Below are 19,707 nucleotides of genomic sequence, written 5' to 3' on the forward strand. Positions count from 1 at the left end.
TCACGTTTAGTATTTTGTGATCGACAGCCATTTGAACCAATAAGAGCGATGCACTCTCGTCCGCTGCAGCCAATGACGAGCCGGGAATCTCATTGCGCGCGGAAGAGGAAAGTCGGATTGTGACAGAAGCGTCTCGTCGTCAGTCTCTCTGCTAAGGATTGAAAGGTGAATGACGTGTTGTTTGGTGTTTATAAAGTATTTCTACCTTCCCAAGTTATATTATTTACTGTATTATGTTTTTGTTAAGGCGTTTGTGAAGTCGGTGAAGAGTTTAAATGCCGTTAATCAGGGATTTAAGTGGTTTTCTAGCTAGCTAACGACAGCTGTTTATATCATTGTACGTTAACTTAACTGTTAGCTGATTAGCAAAATAGTAACGTTACTGTTTTTTTGTTTTTGTTTTTTCATGACCCCTGTGATTTTCCTTTTTCAAACTTTTCTATTGATTTACCGAAAAAAACAACAACTATATATATATATATATATATATACACACACACACACACACACACATACATACATACAAATATAATTGTTTAAAATAATTGTAATAATAATTGAAATAATTGCAGATGTAAAAAAGAAGGGTCTGAAATTAACTAGGGCTTGGGACATCAAAAGTGCCAAAAATGCCCCAATGATTGGGACATTTTTTTTATATAACTTACCTATATGTAGGTGCCTCATATTTGTAATATGCCCTCAAGATAGCATATCAAATTGGAGCGCATCCACTTGATTTTATATTAATTTCATTGTCATTTAATTGAACCCATTTCAATTATATTAGTCATAAGTAAGTACCAAATCACTAAATCATCTGAATGATATTACAGGTAAAGAATCCCTGTTGTGTGAGGATCACTCTGTCACAATGCTTCACTGTAAAATCAAGACTGAAAAAACAGGTGAGGTTGCAAACAATTGTTTCTTGTTACATTTCTGTTTTAGTACGTGGTGTGTCCCTGAAAAAAATTATTTAATTTATGTGGTGAAATGGTTCTTTTGCAGATGCTGGGGCTCGAAACCGCCTTGATGCAGTATTGCAAGGTCTGGTTGAGAGGAGTGACAGTGAGAGGTTAGTGCATTAATGTGCCTTGAGCATTGAAAGCTCCAGGCTGTAACAACGAAGTTGCAAATGGACCTTAGGCAATTAAAGCTCATTAGTGATGAGTCTACTTTTGTAAACTGTCAGTTTTCCAGAATGTCTAGCAGTACTTAATAGCATAATCACACGATGTACTCCCACATAAATCTGTTGTGTCCTTTTGTTGTTATTTGACATTAGTGATTGCATTGTGTTTGAGCAATGGCACAGCTGTAAAGTTTGTTCTGACTGTGCTGAAACTGCACTTCCTTTAACAGTACCTGTGTCTTAAAGGACAAGTTCGGTATTTTACACTTAAAGCCCTGTTTTCAGATCGTTTATGATGAAATACAATGGTTAAGAATCTTGTTGACTCCATTGACTTGTATTGGATGAAAAACTACGATAAAACCTGTTGGAAAGCATCTTTTGCAGCGATATTTGTGTGAGCATATCAGTGAACACCCCTGACCACTCGGTGAGTTTCACGTCTTTGTAAACGAAAGTTTAATGCGTTTTAGGAAGGATTATTCCAGTGCACCTATGCAACCATTGTGGAGGTGGGGGGGGGGTGCTACCACAGAAACCGAAAATTCTCGGGCCAGCAGCATTTGTCCAAATTTCAATCTTAACCATTGTATTTCATCAGAAACGATCTGAAAACAGGACTTTAAGTGTAAAATACCGAACTTGTCCTTTAACCACTAACCAGGTGCAACATTATAATATTGTACTGTATAGTAATTTGTCTGTTAAGTGCTGCAAGATGTAAAATACAGCCAATCAGAACATGATTGATGTATGATCTACAGTATCAGTGACTATTGTAAGTGCCTAGACTTTTATTCAATAAGTGTTTATGCATCATTCAATCAATACATCAATAAATTCATCACAGTGTTTTACTTAAACATATTGTTGCTAAATTTTAACTATATTATTGTACAATTCTATATATAAAATTGTATATAAATACATACAACTTTACCTGCATACATATAGTATACTCAAATAAAGTGATACACCTATGAGCCAAAAGTAAAACATTATGATATATACCTGCCTAATATGCTGTTGGTCCTCCGTGTGCTGGCAAAACAGTGCTGACCCGCTGAGGCATGGACTCTACAAGAGCCCTGAAGGTGTTCTGTGGTATCTCTGGCACCAAGACGTCAGCAGCAGATCTTTCAAGTCCTGTAGGTTGCGAGGTGGAGACACTGTGGATGGAACTTGTTGGTCCAGCACATTACAGATGCTCATTTGGATTGAGATCTGGGGAATTTGGAGGCCAGGGCAACACCTTCATCATATTCCTCAAACCATTCCTGAACAATGTGTGCAGTGTGACAGGGTGCATTATCCTGCTGAAAGAGGCCACTTCCAGCAGGGAACACTATTTTCATGAAGGGATGTACCTGCATGCTTTGCAACAATGTTTAAATACGTCCACATGAATGGCCAGACCCAGGATTTCCCAGCAGAACATTGTTACACTCCCTGCTCCTTGTCATCACCCCACAGTGCATCCTGGTGCATCACTTCCCCAGGTGAACAGCACACATACACAGCCGTCAACGTGATGTAAGAGAAAACGGGATTCATCGGTCAAGGTGACCTTCCACTGCTCCAAGGTCCAGTTCCTACGCTCACATGCCCATTGTAGGCGCTTTCCACATTGGACAGGGGTCAAAATGTGCTAGCTAATGGCGACTCAAGTTTCATTATGTCCGTAGAGGGTTTTGTTGGCTCGGACCAGTCGGGATAGCCTTCATTGCCCTCGTGCATCAATGAGCCTTGGGCACCCAACACCCTGTCGCCGATTTGTGGTTTGTCTCTCCTTGGACACTGTTTGTAAATTCTCACCACTGGTGTCTGAGATCAATCCACAAGCCTTGCTGTTTCAGAGATACTCTGACCCAGTCGCCCTGCCATAACAATTTAGGCATTGTTCAGAGTAGCATAAGCCCAATAAGGGAGGATTAAACAATTAATTTTTATTTTTATTTATTATTATTTTTATTTATTTATTTTTTTTATTTTTATTTTTTTGTTAATGAGGTTAAGTGCTCACGGAAGAGATGGGTTTTCTTAGCATGTTTTCGTGGAAAATCACATTAATGGTCATCAGCACTAATGCTTTAATTTGTTCCCTGAGAACCTTGCAAAGTATTCAGATAAATTATTCAGGAAAATCAAATTGTGTAAATATTGGCAATAAATGGCTTTCAGAAATTAAGGAGCAGTTGTTTTGGGGAAATTGGCATCTGTATAATCCGCTGTGCTTTTTCCTTACTTTTCCTGCATAGAGAGCAGAATGAAGAGGATTCTGGGAAAATGGTGGCAGACTCTTTGAGCAAGTATGCACATACAGGATGTTTACGTTACTGTTATAAACACAGTCTTCTCCCAGCTAGAAATATGTAAATGTTTAATTAAGATTAATTTAACAGTCATATGTAATGCACACTTTTTTTTCTTTTCTTTTTTTTTTGCAGGGATTTGTCACCTTCTTCTGCAGGAAAAAGGCAAGGAAAATCTTCTGGCTAGTATTTTAAATCCGTAAACCCGTAAGACTTTCATTTTTGTTCATTTTGTTCAAGTTCACTTTTGAAACACAAATTAAGTTATTTTAACAGTGACAGTCTACGCAACTACCACTTTGACGCTTCAAAAAGTTAATCAAAAAGAGATTGAAAAACTAGTCCATCTGTTTATCCATATGTTGGAACTATTTATTCAAAATTTTCTGAAGAGACATCACTTTATATGATGAACAGATTGAATTTAGGCTTTTATTTACATATATATGTATCAGTGCACACATCAGTTATATTAAATGGAAGCTTAAGCATGCTTGCTTGACGTGCGAGAACCAATGAGGTTCATTCTCGTGTTACGCAGCACGTTTGAGCTTCCGCAAGAAACAATGAGGTTAATTCTCGTGTTACGCAGCATGTATGAGTTTCCGCAAGAACCTATGAGGTTAATTCTCGTGTTACGCAGCATGTTTGAGCTTCCGCAAGAACCAATGAGGTTAATCCTCATGTTACGCAGCATGTTTGAGTTTCCGCAAGAACCAATGAGGTTAATTCTCGTGTTACGCAGCATGTTTGAGTTTCCGCAAGAACCAATGAGGTTAATCCTCATGTTACGCAGCATGTTTGAGCTTCCGCAAGAACCAATGAGGTTAATTCTCGTGTTACGCAGCATGTTTGAGCTTCCGCAAGAACCACTGAGGTTCATTCTTGTTACGCTGCATGTTTGAGCTTCAGCAAGAACCAATGAGGTTAATTCTCGTGTTACGCTGCATGTTTGAGCTTCAGCAAGAACCAATGAGGTTAATTATCGTGTTACGCAGCATGTTTGAGCTTCCGCAAGAACCAATGAGGTTCATTCTCATGTTACGCAGCATGTTTGAGTTTCAGCAAGAACCAATGAGGTTCATTCTTGTTACGCTGCATGTTCAGTTTTCCGCAATAACCAATGAGGTTCATTCTCGTGTTGCGCAGCATGTTTGAGTTTCAGCAAGAACCAATGAGGTTCATTCTTGTTACGCTGCATGTTTGAGTTTTCTGCAATAACCAATGAGGTTAATTCTCGTGTTACGCAGCATGTTTGAGCTTCAGCAAGAACCAATGAGGTTAATTCTTGTGTTATGCAGCATGTTTGAGTTTCCGCAAGAACCAATGAGGTTCATTCTCGTGTTACACAGCATGTTTGAGCTTCAGCAAGAACCAATGAGGTTCATTCTTGTGTTACACAGCATGTTTGAGCTTCAGCAAGAACCAATGAGGTTCATTCTCATGTTACACAGCATGTTTGAGCTTCAGCAAGAACCAGTGAGGTTCATTCTAGTGTTACGCAGCATGTTTGATATTCAGCAATAACCAATGAGGTTAATTCTCGTGTTACGCAGCATGTTTCAGCTTCCGCAATAACCAATGAGGTTCATTCTCGTGTTACGCAGCATGTTTGAGATTCAGCAAGAACCAGTGGGATTCAGCAAGAACCAGTGAGGTTCATTCTCGTTTTGCACAGCATGTTTGAGCTTCAGCAAGAACCAATGAGGTTCATTCTCGTGTTACGCAGCATGTTTGAGCTTCAGCAAGAACCAATGAGGTTCATTCTCGTGTTACGCAGCATGTTTGAGATTCAGCAAGAACCAGTGAGGTTCATTCTCGTTTTGCACAGCATGTTTGAGCTTCAGCAAGAACCAATGAGGTTCATTCTCGTGTTACGCAGCATGTTTGAGCTTCAGCAAGAACCAATGAGGTTCATTCTCGTGTTACGCAGCATGTTTGAGATTCAGCAAGAACCAGTGAGGTTCATTCTCGTTTTGCACAGCATGTTTGAGCTTCAGCAAGAACCAATGAGGTTCATTCTCGTGTTATGCAGCATGTTTGAGCTTCAGCAAGAACAATGAGGTTCATTCTCGTGTTACGCAGCATGTTTGAGTTTCAGCAAGAACCAATGAGGTTCATTCTTGTGTTACGCAGCATGTTTGAGATTCAGCAAGAACCAGTGAGGTTCATTCTCGTTTTGCATAGCATGTTTGAGCTTCAGAAAGAACCAATGAGGTTCATTCCCATGTTACGCAGCATGTTTGAGCTCAGCAAGAACCAATTAGGTTAATTCTCGTGTTACGCAGCATGTTTCAGTTTCCGTAAGAACCAGTGAGGTTAATTCTCGTGTTACGCAACATGTTTGAGATTCAGCAAGAACCAATGAGGTTAATTCTCATGTTACGCAGCATGTTTGAGCTTCAGCAAGAACCAATGAGGTTCATTCTCGTGTCACGCAGCATGTTTGAGCTTCAGCAAGAACCAATGAGGTTCATTCTCGTGTTACGCAGCATGTTTGAGTTTCAGCGAGAACCAATGAGGTTCATTCTCATGTTACGCAGCATGTTTGAGCTCAGCAAGAACCAATTAGGTTAATTCTCGTGTTACGCAGCATGTTTCAGTTTCCGTAAGAACAAGTGAGGTTAATTCTCGTGTTACGCAACATGTTTGAGATTCAGCAAGAACCAATGAGGTTAATTATCGTGTTACGCAGCATGTTTGAGCTTCAGCAAGAACCAACGAGGTTAATTCTCGTGTTACGCAGCATGTTTGAGCTTCAGCGAGAACCAATGAGGTTCATTCTCATGTTACGCAGCATATTTGAGCTTCAGCGAGAACCAATGAGGTTAATTCTCGTGTTACGCAGCATGTTTGAGCTTCAGCAAGAACCAACGAGGTTAATTCTCGTGTTACGCAGCATGTTTGAGCTTCAGCGAGAACCAATGAGGTTCATTCTCATGTTACGCAGCATATTTGAGCTTCAGCGAGAACCAATGAGGTTAATTCTCATGTTACGCAGCATGTTTGAGCTTCAGCGAGAACCAATGAGGTTCATTCTCGTGTTACACAGCATGTTTGAGATTCAGCGAGAACCAATGAGGTTCATTCTCGTGTTACGCAGCATGTTTGAGATTCAGCTTCTGTTTATGTTTGCTGATCAATGTTTACATGTGGATAATGATGAAAATTCAATCTTTTCATCATATAAAGCAATTGAGTCTCTTTTTTTTTTTTTGGTCTAAATCACTCAATTCATATGAACTAGTTTTATAATCTCTTAATGAACTTTTTGAAGCTACAATATGGTAGTTGCGTAGAATGTCAGTGGAGGGACAAAAATCTCTCAGATTTCATTAAAATATCTTAATTAGTGTTTTGACGATGAACGAAAGTCTTGCGGATTTGGAACGACATGACAGTGAGAGTAATTGATGACAATTTTTCGTTTCTGTGTGAACAAACCCTTTAGTTTTCTATCGGCAGCAAAATCATTGCAATATATCAATCAACATATGTCGCCTAGCCTTACTACCAGCTGCGTGTTAACCACTTAAAGCTCTTCAGCATTTGAGGGTGCTTTGTAAATATTTACAATAGTAATACTTAAAAAACAGTATTCATTCCTAAATGGTTTGGTAGAGTTTCCTGTAAGAGCCTCTTTTTTCATTCACAGACCATCATCACGATTCCCACAACACAGAAGGAAGAAGCGTAAAGAGATGGATGATGGTCTGGCAGAAACCAACCAGCACAAACAAAGTAATTGATAGATCAGCTTTGTCTACTACTCTCATTTTCGGGAAATTAACACTCAGCAACAGCCAAACTAGGGCATTTTGTTTTTACATTGGCAAGTAATTTTGCCTGATCTACTAGCTGTTGTTGCAGGCAGCTGCTCACTTATCTTTATTTTATAATTGTGTGTATCTATATTTAGTCAAAGTAACAAAATAAGGGAAAAAGCAAATTATGATATAGGATGAATTCAGGTCAATTTGAAATTGATAAATGTATATTGGTAACTTTGCATCTTTAAGATAAATAACATGTTTTATCATTTCTGAGAAGCGCTGTTGGGTTTTCATATCAGAGAACATTCTGTGGTGGCTTGAGGGATTTCTAGAGAAATTAATTTAATTTGGATGGGTTTTTTTTTTATCATCATTTCATAAGACCCATTTCCTGTTTTCTTATGTGCTCCACATCTCATCTTCTCCATCAGATGCGTATATTATCAAGTTATTTGACCGCAGTGTGGACTTGGCTCAGTTCAGCACTACTACGCCGCTGTATCCCATTTGTCGGGCATGGATGAGAAACAACCCCTCTATGCGAGAGAGAACTGCGCCCAGCCCCCCTCACAGCTCCGGGGAGGAAGAGGTCACACCCAGCATTCACTTCGCAATTATTTTAAATACAAATCCTTTTAAGATCATTGAACTACTCAAAATAACACCATTGTATTTTGGTCTATGACTGTACTTTGAAGATGGGCATATTCCAAGTTAAATGCAAGATAAACTCTCTCTGACATTGCTATTTGCCACTGAAAATGACAAACAAAATCCTGCTTACATTAATGTAATTACTTTAAGTTAATATTTTTATTAGAGCACTTGTGTTTGAAATGTGTAGGTTTAAAATGTTTGTCTAAATCATCTTTTTGAAGTGGGACTATTTTTCTTGGTGGATGAACATTTGTTTATATAATTCTGGCAATGAAGTTCCTTGTAAAAAAGTTCCCACGCCACGATTCAAGAAACGGGAAATTTCCAAAAATTTAATTTAGAGACAAAAAATAGTCATTAAAATGTCTCCAGTCAAGATACATTTGTTGTTAAACAGTATTTCTTTGACTAAAAACTATGTGAGAGTTATCAAAAAAATTTTTTTTTTAAATTATCATAGAGTCTGACTCGGAAAAGTCAAGTACCCCTGATGTAAACAGATTCAAGCACCCTTACATATGGTTATTTTAGTGTTTATTCTGGTTATTGTTGCACTATAGACTTTCTCTGCAAGGGCATCCCTGTAAAAGCATTTATAATTGATTTTACAAAATCAGTATATTTGTAAATCATGTCAGACTGCTTGAGTTGTATTTAACTTGACCTTCACCTCGTTCTTCGTCCTCGTTGTCCTTGGAGCAAAAGAATAATTATAAACATGTCTTGGCCCACTGCAGTATAATATCTTAGATAAATATTCAGTTACATTTTTAGTTGTGAACTTCAAAGTTTGTTGTTATAAATAATCCTGCAACATCTGGCTTGACTCTCCCTTCTGACTTCAATTACCCAGTGGATAAATAAATTCATATTTTTCCATTGAATTTCCCTGGCTTCCTTTCACCACTAAGGATTGTCCTTGGCTTCACTTCTTTGAAAAATAGAGTACTTTATGCCACAACAAGCATCACAATTGAGGGAAACTGCTCTTTGATTCTTATTCTTTCAGATGACTGACATGCTGAATGGCAAAGGACAGAACCTGTACAGGCTTCCTCCGCCTGTTTCCTGTCCAGTAGGTTCAGCTGGTGAACCTGTTAATCTCAGGATTCCACCTGTAGAGAAACCAACAGAGAGCCAGGTGGGCTATAGCAACTATTGTGCCGTACATGGTGTACAGGAAACGCTTATCTTTCTTTGAGGATCTGCATTCAAACAATCCTTTTGACATGAACTGTTAAATGACAGAAGATAAAGTTGCCTTCAAGCACTTCTGCTTAACCCTTTACCAATCTTTGTTAGGAATGTGATAAGTAAACCTGTTTGCATACTGAATTGATTGGTTATTCATCACGTTAATGACGGAATTCATAATTTAAAGAGGACCTATTATGCTTTTTTACATTTTCAGGTATCTTTAGTGTGTAATGTTGCTGTTTGAGCATGAAGAAATTCTGCAAAATCATAAAGCACAAAGTCACTCCAAAGGGAGTTATTCTCTATATTCTGAACTCCCTGAAACACCTCAATTGTAGTCTTGAGATTCCTCAATTAAATAATTCCCACCCAAGGCATACGCAAAATAATGCGGTTGATGCCTAGTTGAGTTGCGTTAGTAGTGTGGTGAAACTTGTGGTTATGGTAAGGGGCGTGACGTGAGCATTTGAGCGTGCTGTTAAAAACTAAGCTCAGAATCGATTTGCGATGCATTCGGAAAAAAATTGATTAACCACATCGATATATTGTCCCAGCCCTAGTTTCCCGTACAACGACGCAACTCACTGCTTAACTACCATAGTACGATGCATCGTTGAAGAAATCAACTAGCAAGTCACAACTGTTTCCCGAAACCGTATTGTTGCAAATTGGTCGTTCAACCACGTTGGTTAATGATGTTACACATGTGGTGGAGTAATAACTACTTTTAATGAATCTGTTTGAGATCGAATTAACCTAGATGTTTTGCTCTAAATTATGGACATGGCACCTGAGGACTAATTCAAAATTTTCTCAGTTATTTTGCTTTATTTCCAGATTCAATCATAGGCTCGTTCTTACGTAGTAGAGCACCGTTCGCATGTGCACTATTCAAAAATGACGCTTTAAATCAATTAAACTAAAAGACACAAATGACATTTGTATGTATTCTAAATAAAATATACAGATTGTACTGAATGTCAGCTTGCTTATTTGGCTCAAGATAAGTATTTATTGAGTCCACATGTCATGCAAACAAGAAACTATGCTTCTAACCACAGGTCGAGAACTGTTGTTCCAACCACACGACTCTGCGATGCTGTTTGCGATTGTTCGTTGGAACTATGTTTTCGGGAAACAGTAGTTCCGACTCGTTGAACTATGCTGATAACGACGGAACTTCCAACCGTAGTTTGCTAACGATGCTTTTGGGAAACGCACCCCCAGAACATTACTGACAGACTAAGTAGAGAGGTGCTGCAACAATGTAAAATGTTTTTTTTTTTAACATGCACCCATGAAAACCTATTCTTGTAGACCCCCAAAACAAAATCAAGACTTTGTATAAGGGCATACCAGGTCCTATTTAAAGTTTGCAATACTGTAATGTTGCTAAATTGTGTGCTTCATGTGGCCATATCCATTTGTGATTTTGGTATTTGCAAGATCTTTTTCTTTTTCAGTCCATAGACACTGCAGCAGGCACCTCAACTCTTATCTTCAGTCACATCAAACGCTGGAAGAAAATTAGACAAAAGTATAACTTCTCATCATTCATTCATTTCCACTTCTTTTCTTTTATGGGGGATGGGTATTTACAAATGAAATTATGCATATGTTCTTTATCATTTGTTTCTTGTGTGTTTTAGGTGGAAGGAGGCGTCTAGCAAGAACCAGCTGAGATACAGCGAGAGCATAAAAATCCTTAAGGAAATGTATGAACGTTAGTTCACATGCATCCCTAGTGCATCTGAAGAAAATCTGTTAAAGGAATTAAACAAAAATGTCAAGGCAGGAAGCCTTCAATGAGAGTGAAATAGTTGTAACCAACATGTTGAACTGAGCTGAACTTTAGCATAAAATATGTGAGTAAATGATTTTGTAATTTTTTTTTCTTTAAATACAAAAAAAAAATAACATGGGTTTCGAATAAATCTACAGTACTGAAAGTGAATTTGATGTGTTTATTGAATAAATTGAATGAATTCTTTATGACAGTTCTTTACCCTTAGCTATTTCAATGCTCAGTGTTTGTCTATCACCTATTTGCATGCGTAATATCCTGAGATAGCACATTAATGAAACTATTGGGAAACATTTATGCAGTATTTTTAATACCAGAGTCCCATTCAAAGCTTTTTTACATGCTTTTATTCAGAATAAAGGGAACAAAATAGCTAAAGGTACATAGAAGTGGCATATAATGATTATGTTGCAAAGCACATTTTGAGTGATTTTCTCAAAGTCTTGTGTGTCCTGGCATCTGTTAGGTGTGGAGGTGCTGGTGCCTTTTGTCTGCTTTTTGACCCTGAAGTTCAGATGCTCCTCAGTATATGCCGTCTCCAGCAGTAGACACTGTTTAAGCTTTTGCTTATATTCCTTAGACATGAACATATATAGGATGGGGTTCAGACAGCTGTTCAACATAATCAGGTGTTCAGCTATTGCTGCAATTATTAAAAATATCCTTGAAACACTTTCAAGCCACCTATTTTCAGCTGCAAATGCTATATAAAAGTAAAAAAACAAACGACTGAAGCCAAGATACGAAAAAGACCAGGACCACAGCTATGACCCGAAAAGGCCTGAGTTGTTCCCTTCCGAGAGACTACGCCTCTGGAAGCATGTGCAACTAGTCCAATCTGCACACAATGTCTATCTTGCAGGCATACCAGGCTGACCTGCTTAAAGACCTGGGTGACCGTGAGAAGGTCAGCACTGACGTAATCAGCGAACTGCGTCAAGCAGCAGATTTATCTCTCCGGAGCAGGAGACCCGTACTCCCCCCGTAAAAAGTTTGGGATGTGGGGCAGCGCTCTCAGGCAAAGCCTTTGAAGGGCAAAACAGATCTGAGGATTGTTATTGTCGCTAAGGGGGCTTCGTCAAAGAAAAAGTCCTGATGCCATCAGTGTCATGCTTCTGAGGGCAGACCCCTCTGGGGGAAGAGAGTTTCCACCTCATTATACAGTGTGTAAGGCTGGAAGCTTACGCTACTATTTTGAACCAATAATCGGAACAAAAGGCAGTTGAAGAATGACGTGTATAATTCAAATATTTATCTGACTCCGATATAATTAATCTGACTCCATTTAAAGTTGTTGTTATTCTTTAACCTCTTATTCTTTAAAGGTAAAGGTCTTTCTTAGAACTAATAGGAAAATGTAGGATTTAACCTTTTAACCTTTAGATAACGAAAGTTATAATCACTTTAGCTTTCAACATAATCAGTGATAAAAGGAAAGATTCTCAAAACCTTTAAAGCAGGCAAAGTTATTTATTAAGTTACATGTTTAAATATACAGACAGTAGAATGGAACAACATACTGTATAGAAACTTAGTTGTAACAAATAATGCACTTGTGCAGAAGAGGCTGTAAAAGCCTTTCTTGTAATATGAGGTTACGCACCGGTGTGCGGGAGTGGCGGGGTTAAAGCCTTTCTCCTATATCAACAGTTACCTTTCCTTCTTATACCCTGAGCAAAGCATTGTTAAACATGAGTGGAATACCAACACCAAACCCAACCGACAGGAAACCAAAAGATGAGGCAAATGGGTAGTGATCAAGAGGGGGAGAAGAACATTAACATATTCTCCTCAATGCATGTTTAACCAATAGTACCTAGATTGAACATTAGTATACTTTAATATCTCTATTAAGTTCAACACCATTCATTTCAGTTTATAGGCTGTCAGATGAGACCAAACATGGCATAGTTACATATTAGAACACACTAGTAAATAAACAGTATGTAGTTGAAAGCATATGTCCTGTGAAGCAAATGGTACAGACGTGTCATTGAGGTGCAAACAACTCTGTCTCTCCCGACAGAACCATTCTGTGCCTGGAGTGTCCCAACTGTCCTCAATCAGCATATTGATGAAGCCCTTGTACTAGATAGGCATTAGCATACTGTGATGATGAAGGCCATTGTGCCACGTTTAATTCACATGCATACCTTTAAAAGGCTTTTTGAAGTACTAGGGCAGTAAAGAGTTCTGCCCATATTTGCTCAGCCCTACAAGTGCCCTCAGGGGGGCGCTCTGCCAATCCCGCCATCTCTTGTGTCTCGGGCCGCAGCAGTTCCCATCAAGTGCTTATCCCATCTTCCTCCCGGAAACGTAGCTGTGTCGGGTACCTTTTGGCCTGCTGTACATGAGACCTTTGCAGTGGTGGCTCAAAGCCAAGGGGTATTCCCCGAGGGAAAATCTGCTCTGTATGATCAAAATCATGTGGCGCTGCCTTCATGGCTTAGTCATGTGGAAAAAACCTTGCTTGCTTTCCCAAGGACCTGTGCAGGGGGCTCCTTGTCGTCCCATTACGCTAATGACGGATGCATCCCTCTCAGGTTGGGGGCAATCATGAGTGGTCGCTCAGCTCAAGATCTGTCAAGCTCAATCATCTCTCATGGCACATTGCCTTAAAATGCTGGCCGTGTTTCAGGCTCTGAAACATTTCCTCCCATACCTAAGGGGCCATCACGTTCTTGATCGCACAGACAACACATTGGTGATCTCTTACATAAACCATCAAGGGGGTCTGCGGTCGCGCCCCTTATTCAAGCTGGCACACCAGATACTCCTGTGGGCCCAAGGGAAGCTGATCTCTCTGAGAGCAGAATACATCCCGAGGTATCTAAATCAGGGAGCAAACATCCTATCGAGGCAGGGGTTGAGGCCCTAGGAATTGAGACTCCACCCCGAGGTGGTGGAGCCTCATTGGGAGAATTTCGGCCAAACGTAAGTAGATTTTTTCACATCTCTAGAGATGACACATACACATTGTCCACTGAAGAACAAAAAATGCTATATTTCATGAAGAACTGACAAGTAAGAAGGATATTTAATATAAACATGTTTTGTCTTGTCGTGAGGATTCTGTCTATGCTATTAAATAAGAAACTTTTGGAATTGTACGAATGCTTTTGGCCATTACTGTGGCAATAAGTTATTAATGTGGAAATCAGTCACTTAATCACTTGACTTTTATTGAGACAATACTACAAATTGTGAATCAAAACAATGAGTCCACACGGCTTACTGAGTTTTAAAACATGCAAAATATAAATTCACGAGTTCACACTTACATATAATTTTGAGGGAGTAAGATTTAATGCGTATTTGGCGTGCTGTCCGGAGGGAGGGCTCCGAGCTCGGAATTCAGCACGAACCCAGAGTACTCCCCCCGCATGTAAGTGTTTAGAACTAGAAGTGTGGAGAAGGGGTGGTGAGGTAAGACTGCTGAGTCTATATATACCCTCTTATCATTGATTGCTGAGTGCTATCCACTCGTGTTAATTATCTGAACGTGCTCCTCCCGAACTTAGTTAATAAAACTTCATTTAAAAAAATATATATAAAAAATAAATGCACTTATTAGCAGTAACAAATTCAAGATTTTTTTGCACTGTAAAGGGGGTTAGATGCAATAAAGAAGACCAATCACAATAAAAAAAGCAAATAGATTTAAGTAAAAAGACCAAATGCAATTTAGTCTAACATTAAAATGTTGGCATTCCAGCAGTTATAGGCTACATTTCAAATACAAAACAATGCCAATGGCGTTTGCACCAAAATCTGTAATCTAACTTTTGTGCTTATTTATTTATTTATTGATTTATATATTGATTTGTTTATTGTCCAGTTTTATTCATTATATATAATAATAATAATAATAATATAATTTTTATAAATTATAAAAATGTAACATTATTTTTATACATTCAACGACACTGTAAATGTATTTTTTACATTGTGAGGCAAACGTATTCATGGGATACATTTAGATACAGAATCAAGAATAGTTTTATTATATTATAAAATTGATTATCTCATTTTAGTTTTAGCAGGCACTGTATCTGCATGTATGGTCTGTATCTTGAACCGTTTTGCATTTACTACATTCTGAGAGGTGTTTGGGGAAAAAAATACACATATTCAGTTCTTACCCATTTTTGAGCTGTTAATGCACTGGGACAAGCTGAGTCTTGATCTTGGAATATCTTCCCGGTCTTGCTGAGAAATTGTTGTTTTATACCAGACAGCAAACCCTGGTACTACATCCCTGCAGACTGATTTGCTGTTACTGATAGCAATCATCAGCAGACTTGATGAAATGATTACAGCACAGCCGTTCCTGCGCCACAGAATGTTCCTGAAGCTCAAACACAGAGCATGGTGTGAGAATTTAATTTGAAAGCACAAACTGATACAAATGTATATACCTTAAATGCAATGTAAATTGTTTTGGATAACAGTGCCAATGTGAAATGAATCATACAATTAGGTTTCAGTGATTACACTGAAGTCACAAACATAGGAGGCTATGTTTGGTCTGAAGTAAAAAGGAAACATTGTTGTCAAGAATCTCGCAAAGACAAGTGTTCCTGTTAATTGTTTATCCAGATATTTACAGTTTTTCTCGATTGCTTAAACACATTTTTTTTTAAACTATGCCTCGTATTCTCAAAACAGTGAACACAAATCCATAAAGTCTTGTTCAGTTGACGTTGAACAAGTTCCCAGTTCCCCAAACATCCTAGTCTGGCTATCACCAGACCAAGCTCAATCTTTTAAGATCGAACATTAGTCTGGGGAGTCTGCCCTGTAAATTTCGACTGCACAAGAGGCGTGATCAACGGGCATAGTTCAAATGACTCGGCACGCAATTGGATAGTCCTTCAACCAATCAGACCAACGATCCGGGTGATGTTCTTTGCAGAGTGACGCAAAAACTCCAGGCAGGAAACGTGTCAACAAATGTGTTGGTTTGTAGCATTGGTCAGCAGTTTGCAGAAGCAGCAATGGCCTCGAGCGGTTTTTGCAGGTTGTGCAAAAAAAAAAAAAACATGAAAGTGAGTGGTATTTACACCCACTCGAGCGATTTGTTTGCTAAACTAAAGAAGCCAGTGAGCATCATCAAGAGGTTAAAAGGAATTGGAACATAGTCTTACACACTGGTGCAATAAATTCAAAACAACATTTCCAAAACTGGTAAGTTATGTTGCTTGTGGTCCCCCCCCCCCCCCCCCCCCCCCCCCCCCACAAACCTTTTCATATGATGAACACAAAAGACACAACCAATAGATACATTGGCACATTTTTATATTCCTTAATGTACTGTACAGTACAATACACCAAACAAACATAAAATACTCTGCCCCAGCATTCCGTCTTTGGTCTGGGTCAGGCCAAAGAATCTTGTCAGCATCACAGGCTATGTTGGCCCTAGCCAGGCAGTGGGGGAATACAATCCACTTGCATGCCTGTTCCCCGCTGGCACGCATCAACTGAAATATTTGGCAGGCTTCTTCCATTTCATCTTCTCTGTGTCCTAGAAAAATAGAAGTACTGATTACTGTCTCTGTAACACATCCTTTTTACAAAATGGAAGCATTCAGAAAACTCTATCTGTATGTGAGGCAATTTGATGCCTTTCTTTTTATTACAGTGTTATAGGGCAACAGCTACAGTACATGTATGTGTTATAACAGCACAGTGTACTGCACTCAAAAGTTACAGTAGAGAGCGGTCCGAAGTGCATCTACCTGTTTTTCTCCCTGAAGGGTCTTATGATCGACACGACGGTGAAGTGACTCAAGTTTGGCTGTACTTGTTGCCCAGCCTCCTTCATAGTCATACCATGGACAAAGACATGCTTGTCTCTTTGGGCTTGCCCTTCCCCTTCACCTTCCTCATCATCTTCCTTCACCTCTTCCTCCACTCCCTACTGCTCTTCCTCCTCCTCCACCTCCTACTTTTCCTCTTCCTTCACCTCTTTCTCCATTCCCATCTACTCCCCTCCCCCTCCTCATCCACAGTGACAGTTCAACAAATCTGACTCGTGTCAAAACAGTGGAATAGTGTTTATAGTTTAGGGAAATGGGTGTGCTTTTTGATAAATGGTTTTATGGTTTTGAAATTTTAGTTCAAAAGCCTGGTGTTTAAGCAATCAAGAAAAACTGTAAATGCTATTACAAAGGTGGGAAGAGCCAGAATATTATTTTAATATAACTTTTTTCATCGGTGGAAAGAAGAAAGTCATATATACCTGATGGCTTGAGGGTGAGTAAATCATGGGATAAATACAATTTTTGGGTGAACTAACCTTTTGGTAAGGCATGCATTTCAGCTATTTATACTGTTAGGGGTTAACAGTTTAGGACCCAAGGACCAGATGTTTGAAAGAAGACCCGGAGTCAGAATTATAATAAATTGAAGAAAAGTTTTACTGAAGATAGTTTGCAGTTTCATCAGCAGAAGTCAGCTTCAAGACTCACACAGGAGTTCGTAGGCCGCCCCGCTTACAGTTACATAGATCACAGCAGTTATACCCTTCACCAATGTCACCAAGGTCTAAGCTACGTCATTGCTTACAGGTTGAATGATTCAATCTCATTGGCTAAGAAATAGATAAACAGTAATTTTCCACACATATACAGATAGACTGAAGCATATCTACATAGATTATGCAGCTGACACTCGGACCCTGAAGTTAGGCACGTTGTGACCTTCCTGGTCGCAGATTTGGGTTACTGGGCGCCAGCATGTCCCGAACAACAACTCAGTCAATCTCCAATAATGCCAGTGGTTCCTTAACCTGTAATTAAGAAGACTAACACACACACCGACACACAGCTTTTCCAAGGTTGGATTTGGCCAGGCTCTAAACAGGAGTCTCGTCTCAAGACATCAAGATAACAAGTTCTTTCTCTCAGGATAGGACCCTTTAGTCTAAATGGAAAATATAGGCTTTAACTGAGAAATGATCCCTTAAACTATAGACTTCAGTGACCCCTATATGTTTTACCACGTTGAAGACCTTTCTCAAACACAAAGCATGTCCCTATTTCATTTCTGGAAGCCGGGATAAAAAAGCAAGCTGCATTCAGATATCAAATACTGACATTAAAGAATACATGAAAAGAACATTTCAGTAATCACACTGGTAACTTCTATAACAAAGTAAAATCTAAAATCTAATTACATATACATTGAAGCAGCAGTGGATTCCAATCCACCCCCTTCAATACATTTATGACGCAACAAATCTATATTTTTTGTTGACACATCAGCTTCCATCATCCATGCTCAAAAAAACAACAACAACAACACAGAACACTATTTTGTTTACACTGCTTCTTTATATGTTAAATTAGCATATTATTTTATTTTTGTAATTTGATATAATGTAAATATTTGATTCTATATTTCATTTAAACTTCAAGTGTTGAAGAACATCAGATTCCATCATCCATCCTCACAAAAAAATTAAAAATAAAAACAAAAAAACACACTGTTAAAATTTTGTCTACACGGCTTCATTATGCATTAAATTTAAATCTAAATATCTTTAAATGTTCATGTATTGTGTCATATAAGGCTCTTAAGCCGAAACACATTGATATTTTTTTTTTGAAAATAGTTCCCCTTACCACAAGCGTTGCTAGATTGCCCTTTGAACTTTTTACATTGTCTGCTTCCACGCACCTTGTGAGCTGGTAAAGTCGCGCTACATCTAACCTTACTAAGATACTGTGAGATCATAAAATTCCTTAAGGAAATTACAATCAAATGTATGTATTTTTGATGTTTTATTCAGAATAAAGTTCTAACATAAATCAGCATAACAAAATTAGCTGTTGCATATTTGGATTTATAAAAAGTTTCAAAAACATAATCCCTTAATCATTAGGAAATACTTTCCCCATTTGGTTCTACAACACAAATTATACAGTCATACCATAAACATGAATTTTGAAATTGATGTTTGTTAAAAGCATAAGTTGTTGATATGTTGATAGATAAGGACTTCTTCAGTGTTGTTGTAAGAGATTCATAGTTATGGTGGTCACAATCATTTAGAGACTGTGAAAAGTTTTTCTACATATCTAATAATTCAAATGGGTTTGTCTTGTTCTGCTCGTCCTTCTACCTTCCTAAAGTCCAGATGATCTTCAGCAAATGCCGTCTCCAACACCAGCAGTAGAGACTGATATCAATGATCACTTATCAGTTGAGAATAATTACAATGATGGTGGACAGTGGGATATGCTGGTTAACCTTATTGGTCAGTTTAGCTCTGTTGCATTGATGCAACTAAACTCGCATTTGTTCAGAGGAAGTAATTATTCTCAACTGATAAGTGATCATTGATATCCATATAGCATGGGCGTAGATTACGCGGGGGACGCGGGGGACGTGTCCCCCCCACTTTTTATAAAATGTAAATTCGTCCCCCGCACTTTTTCATAGGGCAAGTGTGTCCACCACACCCGGTTTTCGCGGGTGTGCATAGCCTACATCGAGATTTAAAATCCAAAGAGTCAAGTCTATCTACCTTGCGGTCGCGAGAGTTTTTTGACATACGTCAGCATGACATCAGAGCAAAGGCGGACCGCACTCGGACACATTTCTAACCGGCATGCATCTCGCGCTGATCACCGAAGATCGATTCTGCGCAGATTTTGCTCATCTCAAACAAGCCTATTGTGTCCGAGTGCGGTCCGCCTTGCTCTGATGTCATGCGGACGTATGTCAAAAATCTCTCGCGAGCGCAAGGCGCACCTGTCGGATTCTGCAGTCGAGCGCAGTTGCTCTCCACTGACTGCGCTGATCAAAAGCACAATGGGAAAC

At 38.9% G+C, this 19,707-nt stretch overlaps 1 protein-coding gene and 1 long non-coding RNA gene across 2 annotated transcripts; both read left to right on the top strand.

Moving 5' to 3' along the window:
* The first annotated feature begins 27 nt into the window (after window positions 1–27).
* Window positions 28–11,028, top strand: lin37 (lin-37 DREAM MuvB core complex component). Its single transcript, XM_082179483.1, has 10 exons — window positions 28–165; window positions 837–908; window positions 1,012–1,078; window positions 3,394–3,444; window positions 3,583–3,612; window positions 7,103–7,188; window positions 7,652–7,809; window positions 8,887–9,018; window positions 10,538–10,611; window positions 10,724–11,028. The coding sequence occupies exons 2-10, from the start codon at window positions 875–877 to the stop codon at window positions 10,800–10,802; spliced, it is 711 nt and encodes a 236-aa protein (XP_082035609.1). The 5' UTR covers window positions 28–165; window positions 837–874; the 3' UTR covers window positions 10,803–11,028.
* LOC309505980 lies at window positions 3,620–6,197 on the top strand. Its single transcript, XR_014208607.1, has 3 exons — window positions 3,620–4,048; window positions 4,708–5,541; window positions 5,645–6,197. It is a non-coding gene; the product is annotated as an uncharacterized lncRNA (long non-coding RNA).
* Window positions 11,029–19,707: the final 8,679 nt, after the last annotated feature.

This window comes from Leuciscus leuciscus (genome assembly GCF_965113295.1).
Source record: "Leuciscus leuciscus genome assembly, chromosome: 9".
Classification (NCBI taxonomy): domain Eukaryota; kingdom Metazoa; phylum Chordata; class Actinopteri; order Cypriniformes; family Leuciscidae; genus Leuciscus; species Leuciscus leuciscus.